This window comes from Pan troglodytes, chromosome 18 (assembly GCF_028858775.2).
Source record: "Pan troglodytes isolate AG18354 chromosome 18, NHGRI_mPanTro3-v2.0_pri, whole genome shotgun sequence".
Classification (NCBI taxonomy): domain Eukaryota; kingdom Metazoa; phylum Chordata; class Mammalia; order Primates; family Hominidae; genus Pan; species Pan troglodytes.
Window position 1 is genome coordinate 18,285,921 of NC_072416.2, and position 20,847 is coordinate 18,306,767.

At 46.8% G+C, this 20,847-nt stretch overlaps 1 protein-coding gene across 1 annotated transcript in view; it reads right to left on the minus strand.

Annotated features, from left to right (window-relative positions):
• Positions 1-3,472: 3,472 nt before the first annotated feature.
• The window catches only part of LOC112205831 (nuclear pore complex-interacting protein family member A5), a 36,677-nt gene continuing 19,302 nt past the window's right edge, over positions 3,473-20,847 (minus strand). Inside the window, exons 6-12 of the mRNA XM_063796755.1 lie at positions 13,548-13,676; positions 9,855-9,954; positions 9,547-9,691; positions 6,497-6,604; positions 5,423-5,483; positions 5,278-5,313; positions 3,473-3,918 (exon numbers count right to left, since the gene is read on the minus strand). Of these exons, the coding sequence (XP_063652825.1) occupies positions 3,523-3,918; positions 5,278-5,313; positions 5,423-5,483; positions 6,497-6,604; positions 9,547-9,691; positions 9,855-9,954; positions 13,548-13,676 (975 nt within the window). The 3' untranslated portion in view covers positions 3,473-3,522. The remainder of the gene's footprint in view (positions 3,919-5,277; positions 5,314-5,422; positions 5,484-6,496; positions 6,605-9,546; positions 9,692-9,854; positions 9,955-13,547; positions 13,677-20,847) is intronic.

The window sequence follows — 20,847 nt, forward strand, 5'->3', positions numbered from 1 at the left end:
AGAGGTTGCAATGAGCCGAGATCACACCACTGCACTCCAACCTGGGTGACAGAGCAAAACTCCGTCTGAAAAAAAAAAAAAAGAAATATTAAGTAACTTGTCTGAGGCCACATAGTTACCAAGACGTGGGAGCTGGGACTTGAACCCAGGCAGTCTGGCTGGATTCATGCCTGCAGCCTCTGCACTCCTGCTACTTACTGTGTGAGAAGCGTCTGTTCTGTGGAAGGTTGTGGGCTGAGATCTTTCCATGATTTCCACTCATTTACCCCCAAGGCTGTTCTTCAAGACAGGCATGACAGTTATGCCCATTTTACAGATGGGGCCCTGAGGCTCACAAGGGCACGCCACTCACCCATTTCCACAAAGCTATAGTCAGTTAGCAGAGGGCAGAATTCGGCCGCCTCTCCCCTAGCTTGAAGGCTGTGATTGACACAGAGGTTTTTTTGTTGTCGTTGCTGTTGTTTGTTCCTTTTTCTGTTTTTTGAGACAGGGTCTTGCTCTGTCATCCCGGCTGGAGTGCAGTGGTGCGATGTCAGCTCACTGCAAACTCTGCCTCCAAGATGCAAATGATTCTCGTGCCTCAGCCTCCCAAGTAGCTGGAATTACAGGTGTGCACTACCACGCCCAGCTGTTTTTTGTAGAGATGGGGTTAGTAGAGATTTGTTTAATAGAGACGGGGTTTCACCATGGTCTCTACTAAACCCTGTCTCTACTAAAAATACAAAAATTACCCAGGCGTGGTGGCACATGCCTGTAGTCCCAGCTACTCAAGAGGCTGAGGCAGGAGAATCACTTGAACCTGGGAGGTGGAGGTTGCAGTGACCCAAAATCATGCACTCTAGCCTGGGGTCTCGCTTTTGCCCAGGTTAGAGTGCAGTGGCACAATCACAGTGGCTCACTGCAGCCTCAAACTCCTGGGCTGAAGGGAATCCTCCCACCTCAGCCTCCCAAGTAGCTAGGACTATAGGCATGTGCCATCATGGCGAGTTAATTTTTTGTGTGTTTTTATTGTCTCGAGACAGAGTCTTGCTCTGTTGCTCAGGCTGGACTGCAATGGCGTGATCTTGGCTCACCGCAACCTCCACCTCCTGGGTTCAAGCAATTCTCCTACTTCAGCCTCCCGAGTAGCTGGGATTACAGGTGCGTGCCACCATGCCTGGCTAATCTTGTATTTTTAGTAGAGACAGGGTTTCGCCACGTTGGTCAGGCTGCTCTCGAACTCCTGACCTCGTGATCCACCTGCCTCGGCCTCTCAAAGTGTTGGGATTACAGGCATGAGCCACTGAGCCTGGCCTGGTGAGCTAATTTTTAAATTTGTTATAGAGACAAGAGTCTCTCTTATGTTGCCCAGGCTGGTCTCGACCCCCTGGCCTCAAGTGATCCTCCCACCTCAGCCTCCCAAAGTGCTGGGATTACAGATGGGTGTCACCGCACCTGGCCTCTGAGGAGGATTTCATTATAAACCTGCCCTGAAGGGAGGGAATCCAATTTTACGAGCGGGTGTAGCCTGGTGAGGCCTGGATGACCTCCGGAGGCAGGGGCTTGTGCCTGGGCTGAGGCCTAAGGGACAATGGGCAGACATGAAGTTGCCCCAGGCAGAGGGTACAGTGTGGGCAAAGTCAGGAAGTGGCAGGGCTTGGATCACTCCAGGAAGAGAGAGGAGTCATGTGTCGCAGGAGCTCGAGACCCAGAGAGGGAGGCAGGCAGGCAGGCAGGGACCAAGCTTGGGCACAGCCAGGAAGGCAGGACAGGGCATGGTGGGGCCAATGGAATCATTACCCAAGACGGGGATTTTCAGGGAAACAGCTTAGATAAGGCCAGGTGTACAGTAGCTCCCACCTGTAATCCCAGCATTTGGGGAGGCTGAGGTAGGAGGACTGCTTGAGCCTGGGAGTTCGAGACCAGCCTAGGCAATATAGTGAGACCCCATATCCACAAAAAATTTAAAAAAGGAGTTTGTGTTCCTGTAGTAGCAGACTTGGGAGGTTGAGGTGGCAGTATCACTTGAGCCCGGGAGTTCAAGGCTAAAGTGAGCTGATTGAGCCATTGCACTCCAGCCTGAGCAACAGAGAGATACGCTGTCTCAAAGGAAATACAAATTAAAAAACCAGCCGGGCATGCTGGCGTGTGCCTGAAGTCTCAGCTACTTGGGACACTGAAGTGGGAGGATCGCTTGAGCCCAGGAGTTCAAGGCTGCCGTGAGCTATGATTGTGCCTCTGCAGTCCAGCCTGGGCGACAGAGAAAGACCCTGTCTCTTAAAAAAAAAAAAAAAAAAAAAAAATCTTAGATAAGAGGATGCTGTGCCTCCCTGGGAGTCTTCAGTCACCCATGGTCCTGGCAAGAGAGGAGGGCCAGGAGAGAGCTTCACCCACCTGCTGTCCTGCCCATGTGACATCCGCAGGTGCTGCCATGGCCACGACTGTTGTTACACTCGAGCTGAGGAGGCCAGCTGCAGCCCCAAGACAGAGCGCTACTCCTGGCAGTGCATCAATCAGAGCGTCCTGTGCGGTGAGTCCCCAGCACCCCCATGCCACCCACCCCGAGTATCCCCTGGGCATCCTGGCATAGCCAGATGACTTCCATGCCCCTGTTGCAATAACCACTGCTTCCAACTCTCTATAGACCACCCCTTGGGCATATCTAATGTAAGTGATATTTATTTTATTTATTTTTTGAGTCAGTCTCGCTCTGTCACCCAGGCTAGAGTGTGCTGATGTGATCTCGGCTCACTACAACCTCTGCCTCCTGGGTTCAAGCGATTCTCATGCCTCAGCCTCCCAAGTGGCTGGGACTACAGGCATGCACCATCACGCCCAGCTAATTTTTGTATTTTTTTCAGTAGAGGTGGGGTTTCACCAAGTTGGCTGGGCTGGTCTCAAACTCCCCACCTCAAGTGCTCTGCCCGCCTCGGGCTCCCAAAGTGCTGGGATTACAGGCATGAGCCGTGGTGTGTGGCCCTAATGTGAGTGATCTTTAACACTGAGCACTTGGAAAAGAAAACCCTGAAGAAACCTAATTCTTTGATGTCTGGACGACAAGGAAGAAGATAGAAATGGCATCAGATAATAAACAGTGTAAATGTTTATCAGAAAGAGGCTGGTGGTCATGACAAGTAGGAGGATCGCTTGAGTCCACGAGTGCATCTCTACAAAAAAGTTAAAGGATTTTTTAACATTGGCCAGGCGTGGTGGCACACATCTGTGATCCCAGCTACTTGGGAGGCTGGGGCAGGAGGATTGCTTGAAGCCCAGGAGGTTGAGGCTGCAGTGAGCTGTGATCGAGCCACTGCACTCCAGCCTGGGAGACAGAGCAAAATCCAGCCTCAAAAAAAAAAAAACCAAATAATAATATTTTACATAACCAACCACTTCTAAAGATTAAAAAAAAACCCTACGATTAAAAACCTCAGGTCCCTCAGGCAATCATACCAGATATTGAAACAAAGCAATAACATAAGGACTGCAGTATTCATTTTATTTTTATATTATTTATTTATTCTTTGTTAGTTTCTTATCATCCGCTCAGGGTGGAAGCGGAGTTATGAGACACTCGGGAGGTGTCTTGAGATTATCATACGCTGAGGGTGGAGGGGGATAGAGCGCCCACGCGGGAGGTGTCTTGAGATTATCATCCTCTGAGGGTGGAGGTGAGGGTGGAGCTGAGGGTGGAGCTGAGGGTGGAAGAGGAGTGAGGAGACACTCGGGAGGTATCTTGAGATTATCATCCGCTGAGGGTGGAAGGGGATGCAGCGGACACTCGGGAGGTGTCTTGAGGCTCAGGGAGTTATCCGTTATACGACGTTGTTGAGTTGGAGGAGGTGGCTGGTGGCCCATCCTGTTTTTTAAAGTTTCAGCTGTGAGGTAGGGCCGGTAGGGCAATCCTGAAGAATGACGATGCTCCGCTGCCGCCATTCTGATCTGTAGGGCCAAAGGAGGGAATGTTTTCACACATATTCATTTGATGGACAAAATTACCGCCACCAACACAGTCTGCACCTTCTGTTGCTGGTGATAGATTTTTGCACCTTTCCATCCTCCAGGTTTCAGAATAGCAGTATCAGTGTCATAATATCACCCTTCCACTGAGTACTGCTGACAGCTGGGGGGTAAAGAAAAGTCATTGGGACACACTGTTGTCTCCACATGCCACTGTGTCTGTCTGCAAATGTAGGCAGGCTGCGGTCCTGCCCCAGGGAAGACAGAGTCATAACGGAGTAATACAGAAGCATGTTTGAGACACAGGAGTGTCTATGTCTATCCTCATTCCTCCCTCACAGCCGTCACCAGAGCATGTTTCTTGCACCAGGTCAACAGACAGTAAGAGACAGTAAGAGAGGCATGAAAAGCCCATTGTCCACACATGTTGTAGCTTCTTTTTGGAGAATGTTTTCCAGGCCTTTTATGTTCTGTCTCTGATTCTCAGAACTCTGCAAGGTCAGTGTGACCACCCTGCTCCAAATCTAAGAAAACAGAGGTTTCCAGAGGAAGGAGAAATTGTGCCCAGGGTCACACAGCTTGCAAGAGGCAGAGTGGAAGTTGATTCCAGCTCTGCCTGCAGGCCCCTCTCATTTCCCCTCTGTTTCCCTTCTTGACAAAGGATCTTCTTCACTCCGGAGGTGCCACCCATGAGAACAAAGAGCTCTGGAGAGATGTGGATTCCTGAAGAGCTGCAGGGGAACTGGGAGAGGGTTTTCTGACAGAACAATCTTATCTCAAGAAGTCAGTTAGGCATGGCTATAATATTTCTTTTCACTCCCAGGTAATACCAAATTGTAAGTGCACTAAAACATGAAGAATACTTTTGTCCATGGAAAAATGAGGTGGGAATTCTAAACAAAGCAAGTTTTAAAACTGTGTTTCACTTCAAGTGTACAAGTCCCATCACGTGTAATCATAGGACTCGGCAGCTTTTGAAGGTACAGAGGCCACACAAGAACCAGCTTAGCTGAGCATCATTTAAGGCCTTCATTTGGAATTGTCCCTGTGGGTAATAAGTTACATTCACTCTTCACTAATTTACAGTCAGGGCCCATTTGCTATTACAAATACGGAACCTCTGACACTTAGAATATTAGATCGGGGCCCCACTGGGTGGGGATGAAGGTGTTTTTGCACAACACGGTTACCAACAGGGATGGGACTGTGATGCTTGTAGGCAGCCTTCCTCTCTGCCATCTCCCTCTGCAGGGCTTGAGCACAGAGCCGTAGGGAGAAAAATGTATCCATGTCCTGACCTGGCAGACTATGTCCAAAAGCAAGGAAAACAAGCAAACTTACCCAGTTGCAAAGAGGCTTTCTTGCAGAAGGGGGGATCTGAAAAAGCCAACACATGAGAAATTGAATGTTGAGAGAGTCTAAGGGCCGTGGCATCATCTGCATCAGCACTGAACTATCCTGCAGCTGCGGGGAGGAAGCTCCTTACTTTGCATTTGTAGTAGTCCTCTGCCCGCCGCCGCAACACTTGCGCACGCTGAAACAGTTCCCTATGGATTACAATCACTTTCATCAGATAAAGTACCACTTTCAGGATGATTTTAAATAATCTGCCACGTTTCTGTTATCCTCAAAACTGTACCCTCACACAATCTATCTCTACCTAGAAAACTTATTTCAGATGGCTGTAAGAGTACAGTCTGAGCCGGTCACGGTGGCTGATGCCTGTAATCCCAGCACTCTGGGAGGGCGGGGCGGATGGATCACGAGGTCAGGAGATTGAGACCATCCTGGCTAATACGGTGAAACCCCGTCTCTACTAAAAATACAAAACATTAGCCGGGCGTGGTGGCAGGCACCTGTAATCCCAGCTACTCGGGAGGCTGAGGCAGGGGAATCACTTGAACCTGGGAGGCGGAGGTTGCAGTGAGCCAAGATCACGTCATTGCACTCCAGCCTGGGTGACACAGCGAGACTCCATCTCAGAAAAACAAAAACAAAAACAAAAAAACTGTACAGTCTGATCCAAACTGTTGCTATATTGATTCCTCCTCTTGCTTACTGCCTGCTGACTTCTGAGATGATAGTTTCCTTCCCCATTCTCAGTAGATCCCTAATTCATCCTTCATTGAGCATCTTTTATCGTAAAGCTGTATTCTCTTTGTATTAATATCCTTACTGTGTTTCACAGGGCAGAAACAGCTGGGCTTATAAACAGGCATAGTCCTTTTGAAGGATGTGGTTGATCCTACAACAACACACTTTCCTAAGGATGACAACAACTCACCCCACCCCTAGAATGGCTGGTATGAACCGAGTTTCCACACAGTCTAGCTGGCAATGGGGTCAGGAGATGTTTTGCTGCTTCACATCTTTTGGTCACTGCTAAATATTAAGGTACTTTGTTTTCTGTTTTGTGAACTCTCTCTCTCTCTCTCACGATATGTCTTCTGACCATTTGTTTCTATTTATGCATTTACTGGGTCTAAACATTGTACAAAGGTTAAAAACAACACTCCAATGGGCGTTTCCCAAGAGGGTGGGGTTCAGTTTCTGAACTCACTTGTAGGTGTGTATTTCTTTCATATCCAATTTCCCATTTTCCTCTGCCTCTGATAGCAGCCTCTCCTTTGCTGCATGCTCATGTTCTTTCATACTTAGCTTCCTCAGACTAGAAGGGAGAGAAATGCACACACATGATCCACCAGCCCGTGTGGGATTCCCTCTGCCCTTCTGGCATCTGAAGTCTGTGATTCAAAGATCCCCCCCTGCAACCTTCCCATAAATGAACCAACTGATTCTCACAACTGAAGGAAGAATGGACACCTCCCATTGAGGGACAAAAAAAAAATCACACTCTGGCCTGCTGGCAAGTCACCTGTCATTTCCAGCTCATCTTCATAGTTCCATAGTTAGTCCTATTCTTTAGTAAATATAAAGACTATTAAAAGCTTCTATGAGGTGCACTATGTGTGTCTCTGGGGTCAGTCTTGTGCTTGACACAGCGAAAGCTCATTTTAGTTCAGTGTGAAAAACCAGACCTCACCAATTCATCACAACTAACTCCATCGGAAGCAGAGGATTGCTCCTCATCTGACTCCTCCTGTGTGAGACCCAGAGGCTGATGCCGGAACTGAGACCATCAGCCATAGAGAGATCCTTCCAGAATATGGTGTCATTAACCCCGCAGTTCACTACTGCACTTTGCCATCATTCAGGACTGGAACTCTTGTCATCGACTTTAAAGATTCTGAAAAGGCAATCTGAATGCTGGGCGCATCTATTGAATTAGAAATGATCGGAATGGCTCCTAAGTCAGGGTGTTATGTCCTGAAAATAGGTGACAACTGCAAACCATCCACCCTGGTGTTGACTGACTTTAACAAGGTTCAGTTCACAGAGATTGAGGGCAGAAAAAGGAAACGGCCTAAAAAGGGTAAGTTAGCTGTGTTGCCCTCACACCACTTGATTCATGGTCCTGATCCTAAGGATCTCACCTGATACTTAGTTTTATAGGAAGGATGTGTAAAATTCCCAGAACGCTAGGAAACAGGGACGAAAACACTTCAAAGAGAAAGTTAATCAACTTGTTTCTGACCACAGGGCATCCTTCAGCACATGCTGTCTGGAGTGGCCTCCAACAAGGAGTGTGTGGTGAGGTGCTGAGAATACAATGGGAGCAGGGTCCTGTCCCCACGCTAAAGAAGCTCACAGTTTAATGCAAATGAGAAGCCAGTGAGGACATCACTACTCCTGCTGTGCACTTGGGAACTAGAAACACAAAACCTGACTCTGGAGGGAAGCTAAGGAAGCATTCGACTCTTGAGTTGACATAAGTGCATCTGAAGCTTCTGATCTCTGATGAGAACAATGGGGGACACCAAACAGAATATAAAACCCATGATTGAATACATCAAATTGCTAACATGGCAGTAAACAGACACGAGGTGAAGACGCAGAAGAAGGAAACCCAGGACGAAAGTCAGCCTCGCATTTGGAACCCATTTCCCTGAGTTTCATTGCTGAATTCCAGAAGGAACTACTGAGATGCAAAGAAGCAGAGCAGCTTTTGCACACATGCGTGGGGTTAGATGGAAAACAAGTGGATTGAGGGTCTGCCAATGAAAGCGACCCATACTGAAGTCCACTGGCTCTGGTTGAGACCCAGAAGAGTCATGCAACAGAATAGAGGTGGACAGGAAATACCCTGGCCTTTGTAGGGACTGAGCCTGCACCGACGACCTCAATTGCAGCCTGTATGGAGGACCCCTGACCATCCCCCAGAAGTAGACTCCCATCTCTTCTGCAGCAAGATAACATGCTACTAGGCCTCAATTCATTGCTAAATATTTTGTAACAAGTATCTCACATTTAACAAAAAAAGATCAGTCATATGGCAGCAAAATACAATGTAATATGACCAAAACATGAAAGACTGTGAAAATGAATCTGGAGGTGACCCAAGCATTGAATTCAACAATCCAGGCTGGGTGCGGTGGCTCACACTGGGAGGCTGAGGTAGGCAGATCACCTGAGGTCAGGAGTTCAAGACTAGCCTGGCCAACATGGTGAACCCCTGTCTCTACTAAAAATACAAAAATTGGGCTGGGCACGGTGGCTCACGCCTGTAATCCCAGCACATTGGGAGGCCAAGGTGTGCGGATCATGACGTCAGGAGTTCTAGACCAGCTTGGCCAATATGGTGAAACCCCGCCTCTACTAAAAATACAAAAATTATCCGGGCATGGTGGCATATGCCTGTAGTCCCAGCTACTCAAGAGGCTGAGGGATAAGAATCGTTTGAACCTGGGAGGCAGAGGTTGCAGTGAGCCAAGATCATGCCACTGCACTCTAGCCTGGGTGACAGAGTGAGACTCTGTCTCAAAAAAAAAAAAAAAAAAAAAAATTGGCCGAATGTGGTGGCACACACCTGTAATCCAAGCTACTCGGGAAGCTGAGGCAGAGTTGCTTCAAACTGGAAGGCAGAGGTTGCAGTGAGCCAAGATTGCACCATAGCACTCCAGCCTGGGCGAAAGAGCGAGACTCTATCTCAAAATTAAAAAAAAAAAAAAAGGCTGGGTGTGGTGGCTCACGCCTCTAATGCCAGCACTTTGGGAGGCTGAGGCAGGTGGATTACCTGAGGTCAGAAGTTCGAGACCAGCCTGGACAACATGGTGAAACCCCATCTCTAGGAAAAATACAAAAATTAGCTGGGCGTGGTGGTGGGCACCTGTAATCCCAGCTACTTGGGAGGCTGAGGCAGGAGAATTCCTTGAACCCAAAAGGCAGTGAGCTGAAATTGTGCCATTGCACTACAGCCTGGGCAACAAGAGCAAAGCTCCATCTCACGAAAAAAAAAAAAAGAGAGACAGAGAAAGGAAAACCAATGCCAGTACTAGCAACTCCTCTTCCCCCAAAAAAATTACAAACAAGAATGTAGGAAGGGAAAGGAATTATATATCTTAAACTAATGAAGCAGAAAGGACAAACTCAATTTTGAACCCACTGAATTTGCCACAAATATTGTAGAAAATATTCTCAAGGACTTTACAGTTGTCTACTTTGATTGGCACATGGTTCATACAACAGTATTTGTGTCAAGGCACATCTTACTGTTCTTTGGCGGTCTTCCTCTTTCCATTGATTTTGTCATGACGGTTGACTTTTGTTGTCACCTTCGTCTTATGGATTTTAGCTTGAACTTTGGTTTTCACCTGTCTCCATAAAGTAAAGATGGCTTCCAGGACAATTTTAATTCCTAGAAAGGAGAAAACTCTTTTCCTTGTGTGCATACAAATGGACCTCAGCCCTTGGTCAGAGTGAGGAGAGGAGAAGGTGAGAAACCTGAGGGCAAGAAGCTGTTCTTTCCCTTTCCAGGGCAAACTCATTTCCACACTATGGGGACTCCAACAGAGCCATACCTTCCTGTCTACGGTGGTTGGACCTCCTGGCTCTCTGCTTTACATCCGTGGATCCATCATGTCCATTTTGAGACGGCAAGATAGTCTTCAGGAAAGACACCTAGGAAATAATAATATAAGAATGACGGCTGGGCACGGTGGCTCATGCGTATAATCCCAGTACTTTGGGAGGCCGAGGCAGGTGGATCACGGGGTCAGGAGTTCAAGACCAGCCTGGCCAAGATGGTGAAACCCCGTCGCTACTAAAAATACAAAAATTAGCCGGGCATGGCAGCGGGCGCCTGTAATCCGAGCTACTCGGGAGGCTGAGGCAGAGAACCGTTTGAAGCTGGGAGGCGGAGGTTGCAGTGAGCCGAGATCACACCACTGCACTCCAGCCTGAGCGACAGAATGAGACTCTGTCACACACACACACACACAAGAATCACATTAGGCTGGCACAGTGGCTCACTCCTGTAATCCCAGCACTTTGGGAGGCCGAGGCAGGCGGATCACCTGAGGTCGGGAGTTTGAGACCAGCCTCACCAACATGGAGAAATGCTGTCTCAGCTAAAAATACAAAATTAGCCAGGCATGGTGGTGCATGCCTGTAATCCCAGCTAGTCGGGAGGCTGAGGCAGGAGAATCACTTGAACCCAGCAGGAAAAGGTTGTGGTGAGCTGAGATTGTGCCATTGCACTCCAACCTGGATAACAAAATTCAAACTCAGTCTCAAAAAAAAAAAATATATGCCAGGTGCGGTAGCTCACGCCTGTAATCCCAGCACTTTGGGAGGCCGAGGCGGGTGAATAACGAGGTCAAGAGATGGAGACCATCCTGGGCAACATGGTGAAACCCCGTCTCTACTAAAAATACAAAAATTAGCTGAGCATGGCGATGCACGCCTGTAGTCCCAGCTACTCGGGAGGCTGAGGCAGGAGAACTGCTTGAACTCAGGAGGCAGAGGTTGCAGTGAGCCAAGATCCCACCACTGCACTCCAGCCTGGTGACAGAGTGAGACTCCGTCTCAAAAAAAAAAAAAAAAAAATGACATGAATATACTTCACACAACTGAACTGCACACTTCAACACGGTTAGATAGAAATTATCATCTTGTAAGTATTTTACCACAGGTTAACATGTTTCACAACCTGAAAAGGAAGTAATTACCTTCAGCTCTCTGAGTTCTAGAATTTGTAACATTTCACCCCCTGCTCCTTCCTGATCCGCACTGGAGCATCTTTCTTCTGTCCCTGCTCTACTCAGAGTTCACTTTCCCTTCCCTCACATCAGCTTCGTTGAGGCCGGTTTGAACTTAACGCAAAACATTCTCACTAATGACTGAATTCCCACCAAGATTTCCATATTATCACAGTATGCTTTTAATCTTCGAAGATATTAAATATTTGTTCTCATCATAGCTAAAATGCAATGCAAATCCCATCTCAGATGTGGGTCAGATACCTATGAATCTCCTGAGGTAGTCATTGAAATGACTTTTTTCTTGAGACGGAGTGTCACTCAACCATGCTGAAGTGCAGTGGCGCTACCGTGGCTCATGGCAACCTCCACCTCCCAGATTCAAGCGATTCTTGTGCCACGGCCTCCCAAGTAGCTGGGATTACAGGTGCCTGCTACCATGCCTGGCTAATTTTTGTCTTTTTAGTAGAGATGGGATTTCACTATGTTGGCCCATCTGGTCTTGAACTCCTGAACTCAAGTGATCCACCTGCCTCAGCCTCCCAAAGTGCTGGGATTACAGGCATGAGCCACCACACCTGGCCTGAAATAATATCTTTCAAATTCTTTGTAGAATTTGTTTTTTCCTGATTTCTGCACATAGGATCAAAAAAAAATCATGTACTAGAATTTCGAGAGAAGCAATGGGTAATCTAAAAAGATGAAAACAGCAACCACGTCTATCCCACAGCTACTGCTAGATTTCATAGGAAAGGTAGCTGGCCCAGTTTGGAGCTAGGAGAAATGTCAAACACACGAAGAAATGAGAGGCAAAGAAATGCCATCACGCATGAATGCTTCATGGCACCCATGATGTCCCTGCTTAGGAGGTAATGGTATAGATGACTAGATGACAAGGACAAAGATGAGAGGTGCAAAGTTGTCCAAGTCCAACAGCTCAACTGAACTTTCCTAAATGGAATTGTTAAAAAGTGGTAAATTTAAAAACTTCCCCTGGCTCACGTGGTGGCTCACGCTTGTAATCCCAGCACTTTGGGAGGCTGAGGCGGGTGGATCATTTGAGGTCGGGTTTTGAGACTAGCCTGGCCAACATGGTAAAACCCCGACTCTACTAAAAATACAAAAATTAGCTGGGCATGGTGGTGGGCACCTGTAATCCCAGCTACTTGAGAGGCTGAGGCAGGGGAATCACTTGAAGCCAGGAGGTGGAGGTTGCAGTGAGCCGAGCTCACACCATTATACTCCAGCCTGGGCAACAGAGGGAGACACGTCTTGGGGGTGAGAAAAGAAAAAAAAAAAAAAAAAAAAAAGCTTCCTCCAATTTATACCAAAAATTCTCTGTTCAGGACTAAGTGGCACAGAGAATGTTAAATGTGCCTAGATATCTTCATAACTCATATATTTTCTGTTTTCTACATATCTTGAAAGGCAGTGCCAAATGACGTGTAATTATCTAGGTGGTAAAACTGAAACATACTTCCTCTTCCCTTGAATATAAAAAAGCATTGTGGTATTAGTACTTTTATCTTGGATCATTGTTCAGAAGGAGGTTCAGCCCCCAGACGACCACATTTTTACTGTCATGAATGGCAAGACAAAATGTAGAGCTCAACTTCCCCAAAGGAAAAAAGGCTCAAAAGACAAATTATGGCACAACTTAGCAGCCAAATTCTTACCAAGTACAGACTTTTGACATACTGATCTCTCTCCAGTTGCAAGTGGGAACATGCACTTTGAATGATGTCATTCAAAATTACCCTGCCCAGACACACTTTTCATTGATTCTCTTGGAGGGCAGTTCTAAGAGATTCTCTGGGGCTTTCTCTGCATCATGAGACCCAGTGCAGTTCTGCTCTTCACCTTCCGGCAGTTTGTCACCTCGTCCCTATGACCTCAGAGGAACTTTGTCTCAGGCCAACTGTTTGTTCCTTGGGCTCTTTCATTTCCCCTAAAAATCATTTGCTGCCCCTCTAAATGGCCTACATCTCCATCTATATCCCTCTCCCCTCAGAAGAGGGTGCTCTTTAAGCATCAACCATCCAGCCCTTCTAGCAGTCTCATTTTTCAGCTGGTTCCCATGTTTATGCCTGTTCTATGTTTTTCTTTTCCTGTTAAGCTGTCTGTTGTCAGCTCATTTCTGCAGTGAATCTTCAGAGAGGAGATTGGAAGCTTTCCTTCCACCCATACGATAGAACTATAAAGCAGAAGAGTTTAGAAAGACTTTCCTATTTAAGTGACGAAACCTCATACTCCATTTGTGACAAATAGCACAAAGGTTAAAAAAACTTATTTTTGACCAAAAGCTCTGTTGACATTCTATTAAACACCGACCTATTTAATTTTCATAATGTAAATGGCAGATATTTTCATATTTCTTATGCTAATAAATCATTTCCCTGATTTTTGGGGTAAAACCACATATTCATAATGAAGTCCAGAAACGTGAATTGTTTCATGTAACTTATTCTTATTTGTGATTACAAGTATACCTCTACAGAAAGTTAGTATACTCACAGAAAGGTAACTTGTGCGGAGGGAGATGGCAAATTTATAACTTCTCAGAAACACAGTAATGATAAGTAACCAAAGACTTCCACCAAAGTCAGTCCCACGATGACGAAGGTCAGCCAGAGTATTGATAACCTGGAATAATAATAGTTGAAATAATGAAAAGGTCAATGACACTGTCAATATTTCACTCAGAAAGAATCATCCTTAGAAACCGTCAACCTCCTCCAAAAGGTAACCACATCCCTCAGATATCACCGTGGGATTCCACTGCTACAAAAAAGAACAGAAGTTAGAGAAGTCTCATGTTTTTCAGATGGCTCGTAGTGTTTTTAGGCATTGCAAATGTGGGGTGTTGTCTTTCTTGGTATAAAGCAGGGATATCCAATCTTTTGACTTCCCTGCCTATATTAAAAGAAGCAAAGTTGTCTTGAGCCACACATAACATACACTGACACTAACAACAGCTGATGATCTAAAAAAAAAACCACTTTTTTTTTTTTTGAGACAGAGTTCCGCTCCACTCAGTCGCCCAGGCTGGAGTGCAGTGGTGCAATCTCAGCTCACTGCAACCTCCAGCTCCTGGGCTCAAGCCATTCTCCTCCCTCAGCCTCCCGAGCAGCTGAGATTACAGGTCTCTGCCACCACGCCCGACTAATTTTTGTATTTTTAGTAGAGATGAGGTTTCACCATGTTGGCCAGTCTGGCCTTGAACTCCCGACAGGCGATCTGCCTGCCTCGGCCTCCCAAAGTGCTGGGATTACAGGTGTGAACCACCGTGCCCGGCCATTGTTTTTGTTTTTGTTTGTTGTTTGTTTTTGAGATGGGGTCTCACTCTGTCACCCAGGCTGGAGTGCAGTGGTGTGCTCTCGGCTCACTGCAACCTCTGCCTCTCAGGTTCAAGTGATTCTCCTGCCTCAGCCTCCTGAGTAGCTGGGAGTACAGGTGCCTGACAGTGCACTCAGCAAATTTTTTAATTTTTTGTGGAGATGGGGTTTTGCCATGTTGGCCAGGGTGGTCTCGAACTCCTGACCTCAGGTAATCTGCTCGCCTCAGCCTCCCAAAGTGCTGGGATTACAGGCATGAGCCACTGTACCTGGCCAAAATCTCCTAATGTTTTAAGAAAGTTTACAAATTTGTGTTGAACTGCATTCAAAACTGTCCTGGGCCACATGCAGCCCGTCACTCATGGCTAAGACAAGCTAAGTATAAAGTAATTATCTTATCTTTTCTTTTCTTTTTGTTTTGAGACAAAGTCTTGCTCTGTCACCCAGGCTAGATTGCAGTGGCATGATCTCAGCTCACTGCAACCTCCGCCTCCCGGGTTCAAGCGATTCTCCTGCCTCAGCTACTGAGTAACTGGGATTACAGGCGCCTGCCACCACGCTCGGCTAATTTTTGTATTTTTAGTAGAAACAGGGTTTCACCATCTTGGCCAGGCTGGTCTCCAACTCCTGACCTCATGATCCACCTGCCTCGGCCTCCCAAAGTGCTGGGAATACAAGTGTGAGCCACTGCACCTGGCCAGTAGTTATCTTTTCTTTAGTTATTTACTTGTTTTTTAAATTGATGTATAACATTGGATGCATTTATTATATATCACATGGTAAAAGAATCCCTCTAAATAATACTTCTCTCTTGGATTATATGAATCTTTGTCATTTAAAGCTCAGCATAAGTTAAAAAAAAAAAAAATACAATGAAGAGATTACTTCATTCACAAATAAGTATCGAATTTTAGTGCTTAAAAATTAACAAGGTGGGCCGGGCGTGGTGGCTCAAGCCTGCAATCCCAGCACTTTGGGAAGCCGAGGTGGGTGGACCGCGAGATCAGGAGATTGAGACCATCCTAGCTAACACGGTGAAACCAATCTCTACTAAAAATACAAAAAATTAGCAGGGCATGGTGGCACCCGCCTATAGTTCCAGTTACTTGGGAGGCTGAGGCAGAAGAATCACTTGAACCTGGGAGGCAGAGGTTGCAGTAAGCCGAGATCGCACCACTGCACTTCAGCCTGGGTGACAGAGCGAGACTCTGTCTCAAAAAAAAAAAAAAAAAAAAAAAAAAAATTACCAAGGTGGAGATCATGAAAATGACATGAATAGTGTGGGATTTCTCTAAGATTGTTGACATTAATTCCATTAGACTCTTATGTGAGTGAAGACGATAACATTTCTACATCGATTCCTCAGGATTTAACTATATATTCTTGAAAACATCTCAATTTTCAATGTTTCTTTCAAGATGGTGAATTAAACAGAGATAGCCCTTCAACAGGTTGAACTCAGCATATGCTGAGTCTGAAATGGAAATGATGGAGTTAGAGAACCATACAACAATGGTCATGATTTCAGAAACATGGTGTTGAGCAGAATAAAGCAGACACAAAAGAGTACCTATGGCATGGCATGCATCTGTATACGCGAAATTCCAGAATAAGCAAGCTAACCTATGATAAGAAAGAGACTGGCTGGGAAGAGTGAGAGTTCACTTTCTGGGGTGACATAATAGTGTAGATCTTGGCTGGGCACGGTGGTTCATGCCTGTAATCCCAATGCTTTGGGAGGCCGAGGCGGGCGGATCACCTGAGGTCGGGAGTTCAAAACCAGCCTGACCAACATGGAGAAACCCTATCTCTACTAAAAATACAAAATTAGCTGGGAGTGGTGGCACATGTCTGTAATCCCAGCCACTCGGGAGGCTGAGGCAGGAGAATCGCTCGAATCTGGGAAGCAGAGGTTGCGGTGAGCTGATATTGCCCCATTGCACTCCAGCCTCGGCAACAAGGGAGAAACTGTCTCAAAAAAATAAATAAATAAATAAAATAATGTAGATCTTGAAAGGGGGTTGGTTTATGCTGGTGTATGCACTTTCCAAAGTTAGTAAACTTACACTTAAGGTTATATAGTTTGGCCAGGCACGGTGGCTCACGCCTGTAATCCCAGCACTGGGAGGCCGAGGCAGGCGGATCACGAGGTGAAGAGATGGAGACTATCCTGGCGAACATGGTGAAACCCCGTCTCTACTAAAAATACAGAAATTAGCCAGGCGTTGTAATCAGAGCTACTCAGGAGGCTGAGGCAGGACAATTGCTTGAACCCCGGAAGCGGAGGTTGCAGTGAGCCGAGATCTTGCCACTGCACTCCAGCTCTGTCTAAAAAAAAAAAAAGTCATCAAACCAGATGACACAAATCAAATGACATTTCACTTTGTTTTGGTCCGTTTTGTTTGTTAGAGACAAGAGTGCAGCGGGGCCATCTCGGCTCACTGCAACGGCCAGCTCCTGGGCCCAAGCGATCCTCCCACCTCAGCCTCTCCAGTAACTGGGATAACAGGTACGCACCACCAGGCCCAACTAATCTTTTTTGGAATTTTTTGTAGAGATGGGGTTTTGCTATGATGCCCTGGCTAGTCTTCAACTCCTGGACTCAAGTGATCTGCCCACCTCGGCCCCCTAAAGTGCTGGGATTACAGGCCTGAGCTGTGTCATTTCATGCCGCGTGACACAGCCCAGTAAAAAGGAAGAAACCCCGCGGGTCCAGCGTCTACTCACACAGGTGGACTGATGGCTGATAAATCCCAGCAGGAGCCAAAAGAGGAGCCGAAAGAGCAGCCACAGCACCCGTCCACTCACACAGGTGGACTGATGGCTGATAAATGCCAGCAGGAGCCAAAAGAGGAGCCAAAAGAGCAGCCACCGCACCCGCATGTCCTGGTCCTTTCAGGCGCCCTGAGGCGGCCAGGACAGAGGTGGAGGTGGCTTAGGGCAGGGGGGAGGGAAGGGGACGGACCGGGGGCCGGATCTGAGTTGGGGAGGGGGAGGGGAGGGGAAGGGGAGGGGAAGGGGGGAAGTAAGGGAAGGGAAAGGAGGAGAAGGGGGCTGTTGGGCACCTGGAGGAGGTGGAGGAGGAGAAGAAGAAAGGGTCTGGGAAAGGATCCGGTTCAAATTAAGTACTCAAGCGCTGGTGGAAGGCTTAGCTACAGGTCACGGAGAAGATCACGGAAGCAACAGGACACGCGGGGCAAGGGAGCGTGAGGCTTAGGAGCAATTAGAGGAAGACTAAGGTTCTGCTTTCCACCAAACCTTCTTCGGTCTGGGCCCTCCCTTAGCAACCCTGGGGCTTCATACTCCCTCTCCACCAATCCCTGATGACCCCGGTGGTGCCTCACAATGGACATTCCAAGTAGCGCCCGCATCATTCCAATGACCCCTCCCCCATCTCAGTCCCCCACGCTCCTCCCAAGGCCAGGTCCTCTCTGGAACCTTCACAAACCTGATTTCTGGTCCTCCCCAACCAGCTCCCTGTCCCTGCTTCTGGGCGCTCCTTCCTTCCTGAGCTCCCAGGGTTCCTCAAGGTCACTTTTGGCGACAAAACATAAAAAACAAATGATGGCAGGATGGCAGGAAGAACCTCATACCCAAGCAGAGTGCCAGGGTTTACAGCCTCCGCTCAGCCATTCATATCTTAAGCAACAAAACATCAGCAGGATGCGGAAGGTCCCGATAGTAAACCATCTCCATCACATCCATGTAGCCATCCGCCCATCAACCTGTATCTCAGGAACAAATGTACATACATTCATTTTAAGCAGGCATGGTACATTTACAAAAATTAACCTGACTTATTTTGTTCCAGCAAATCTCAATATGTTTGAGAGCAATCCAATCACACAGCATGTTTCTCATCATATAACTGTGCTAGAAGTCAATGATTAAAAGCTAATTCAAAATTATTATTTGCTTGGAAATTCAAAGTGCCCTTATAAGACATAAACATAAGAAAGAATCCAAAATGAAACAAGATTGCCTTTCAACTCAATGATAAGATCATAACATGGCAATAAAATGTCTCCCTCTGGCCTGGGAATTCCTCTTTGTGGCACAAGGTTGTGTGATCTCAAATCACCCCTAACCCACCTAGACATTTTAACATCCGAAACCCAGTGATGATGTCCTTATCTATATCATCTTACTGCCTGTGTGTGTGGACTTTAAATTCTGAACCCAAATGAGGGGGAGAAAACCAAGTTGACTTTCATGATTGATCTCTCAGGGATGTCCAAGGAATCTGTGCATTTCAAGAAACAAAGTTCATCAGCTTCTCTCCTAAGGTATTTGCCCACAATACCCAGAGGGCTTGGCAGCATCATGTGTGATGGGTGGGGAGCTCCAAGCAGGTGGGCAGGACCCAGGGGCCTGGTGACCAGGACAGACCCCCACTGTCCATCACCTTTCCTGGCCCTGTCCTCGGCTAAACTTCCCACAGGCCTTCTGCCCGATCACACAGAGTGTGCCCAAACTCACTCAGGCCTCTGGCAGCTGAAAACCACTGCTTTAAATCCCTTTACCATTTACTATGACATAAGGTTATTGTTAACAGAAAATATTCTATTGATGCTACAAATGGAAAGCCAATGCCTTTACCATAAATAGAAAAACAACCCTAAGAAACAAGCAAAACAAAAACAAAACAGGGGCTGGGTGTGGTGGCTCACGCCTGTAATCCCAGCACTTTGGGAGGCCGAGGTGGGCGGATCACAAGGTCAGGAGTTCCAGACCAGCCTGGCCAATATGGTGAAACCCTGTCTCTAATAAAATACAAAAATTAGCCGGGTGTGGTGGTAGGCGCCTGTAGTCCCACCTACTTGGGAGGCTGAGGCAGGAGAATAGTTTGAACCCGGGAGGCAGAGTCTGCCGTGAGCCGAGATTGCACCACTGCACTCCAGCCTAGGCGACAGAGCGAGACTCTGTCTCAAAAACAGCAACAACTGCAAACAAACAAAAAACAGGGTTAACAAAACGATGGAATTCAATTCTATTTATATGCTGCAGCCATGTTCCAGCCCTAGATTTCGCTGGGCATGGTGGCTCACGCCTGTAATCCCAGCACTTTGGGAGGCTGAGGCAGGCAGATCACGAGGTTAGGAGTTCGAGACCAGCCTGACCAACATGGTGAAACCCCGTCTCTACTAAAAATACAAAAATTAGCTGAGCATGGTGGCGCACGCCTGTAGTCCCAGCTACTCGGGAGGCTGAGGCAGGAGAACTGCTTGAACCCAGGAGGCAGAGGTTGCAGTGAGCCAAGATCCCACCACTGCACTCCAGCCTGGTGACAGAGTGAGACTCCGTCTCAAAAAAAAAGAAAAAATGACATGAATATACTTCACACAACTGAACTGCACACTTCAACACGGTTAGATGGTAATTATCATCTTGTAAGTATTTTACCACAGGTTAACATGTTTCACAACCTGAAAAGGAAGTAATTACCTTCAGCTCTCTGAGTTCTAGAATTTGTAACATTTCACCCCCTGCTCCTTCCTGATCCGCACTGGAGCATCTTTCTTCTGTCCCTGCTCTACTCAGAGTTCACTTTCCCTTCCCTCACATCAGCTTCGTTGAGGCCGGTTTGAACTTAACGCAAAACATTCTCACTAATGACTGAATTCCCACCAAGATTTCCATATTATCACAGTATGCTTTTAATCTTCGAAGACATTAAATATTTGTTCTCATCATAGCTAAAATGCAATGCAAATCCCATCTCAGATGTGGGTCAGATACCTATGAATCTCCTGAGGTAGTCATTGAAATGACTTTTTTCTTGAGACGGAGTGTCACTCAACCATGCTGAAGTGCAGTGGCGCTACCGTGGCTCATGGCAACCTCCACCTCCCAGATTCAAGCGATTCTTGTGCCTCGGCCTCCCAAGTAGCTGGGATTACAGGTGCCTGCTACCATGCCTGGCTAATTTTTGTCTTTTTAGTAGAGATGGGATTTCACTATGTTGGCCCATCTGGTCTTGAACTCCTGACCTCAAGTGATCCACCTGCCTCAGCCTCCCAAAGTGCTGGGATTACAGGCATGAGCCACCACACCTGGCCTGAAATAATATCTTTCAAATTCTTTGTAGAATTTGTTTTTTCCTGATTTCTGCACATAGGATCAAAAAAAAATCATGTACTAGGATTTCGAGAGAAGCAATGGGTAATCTAAAAAGATGAAAACAGCAACCACGTCTATCCCACAGCTACTGCTAGATTTCATAGGAAAGGTAGCTGGCCCAGTTTGGAGCTAGGAGAAATGTCAAACACACGAAGAAATGAGAGGCAAAGAAATGCCATCACGCATGAATGCTTCATGGCACCCATGATGTCCCTGCTTAGGAGGTAATGGTATAGATGACTAGATGACAAGGACAAAGATGAGAGGTGCAAAGTTGTCCAAGTCCAACAGCTCAACTGAACTTTCCTAAATGGAATTGTTAAAAAGTGGTAAATTTAAAAACTTCCCCTGGCTCACGT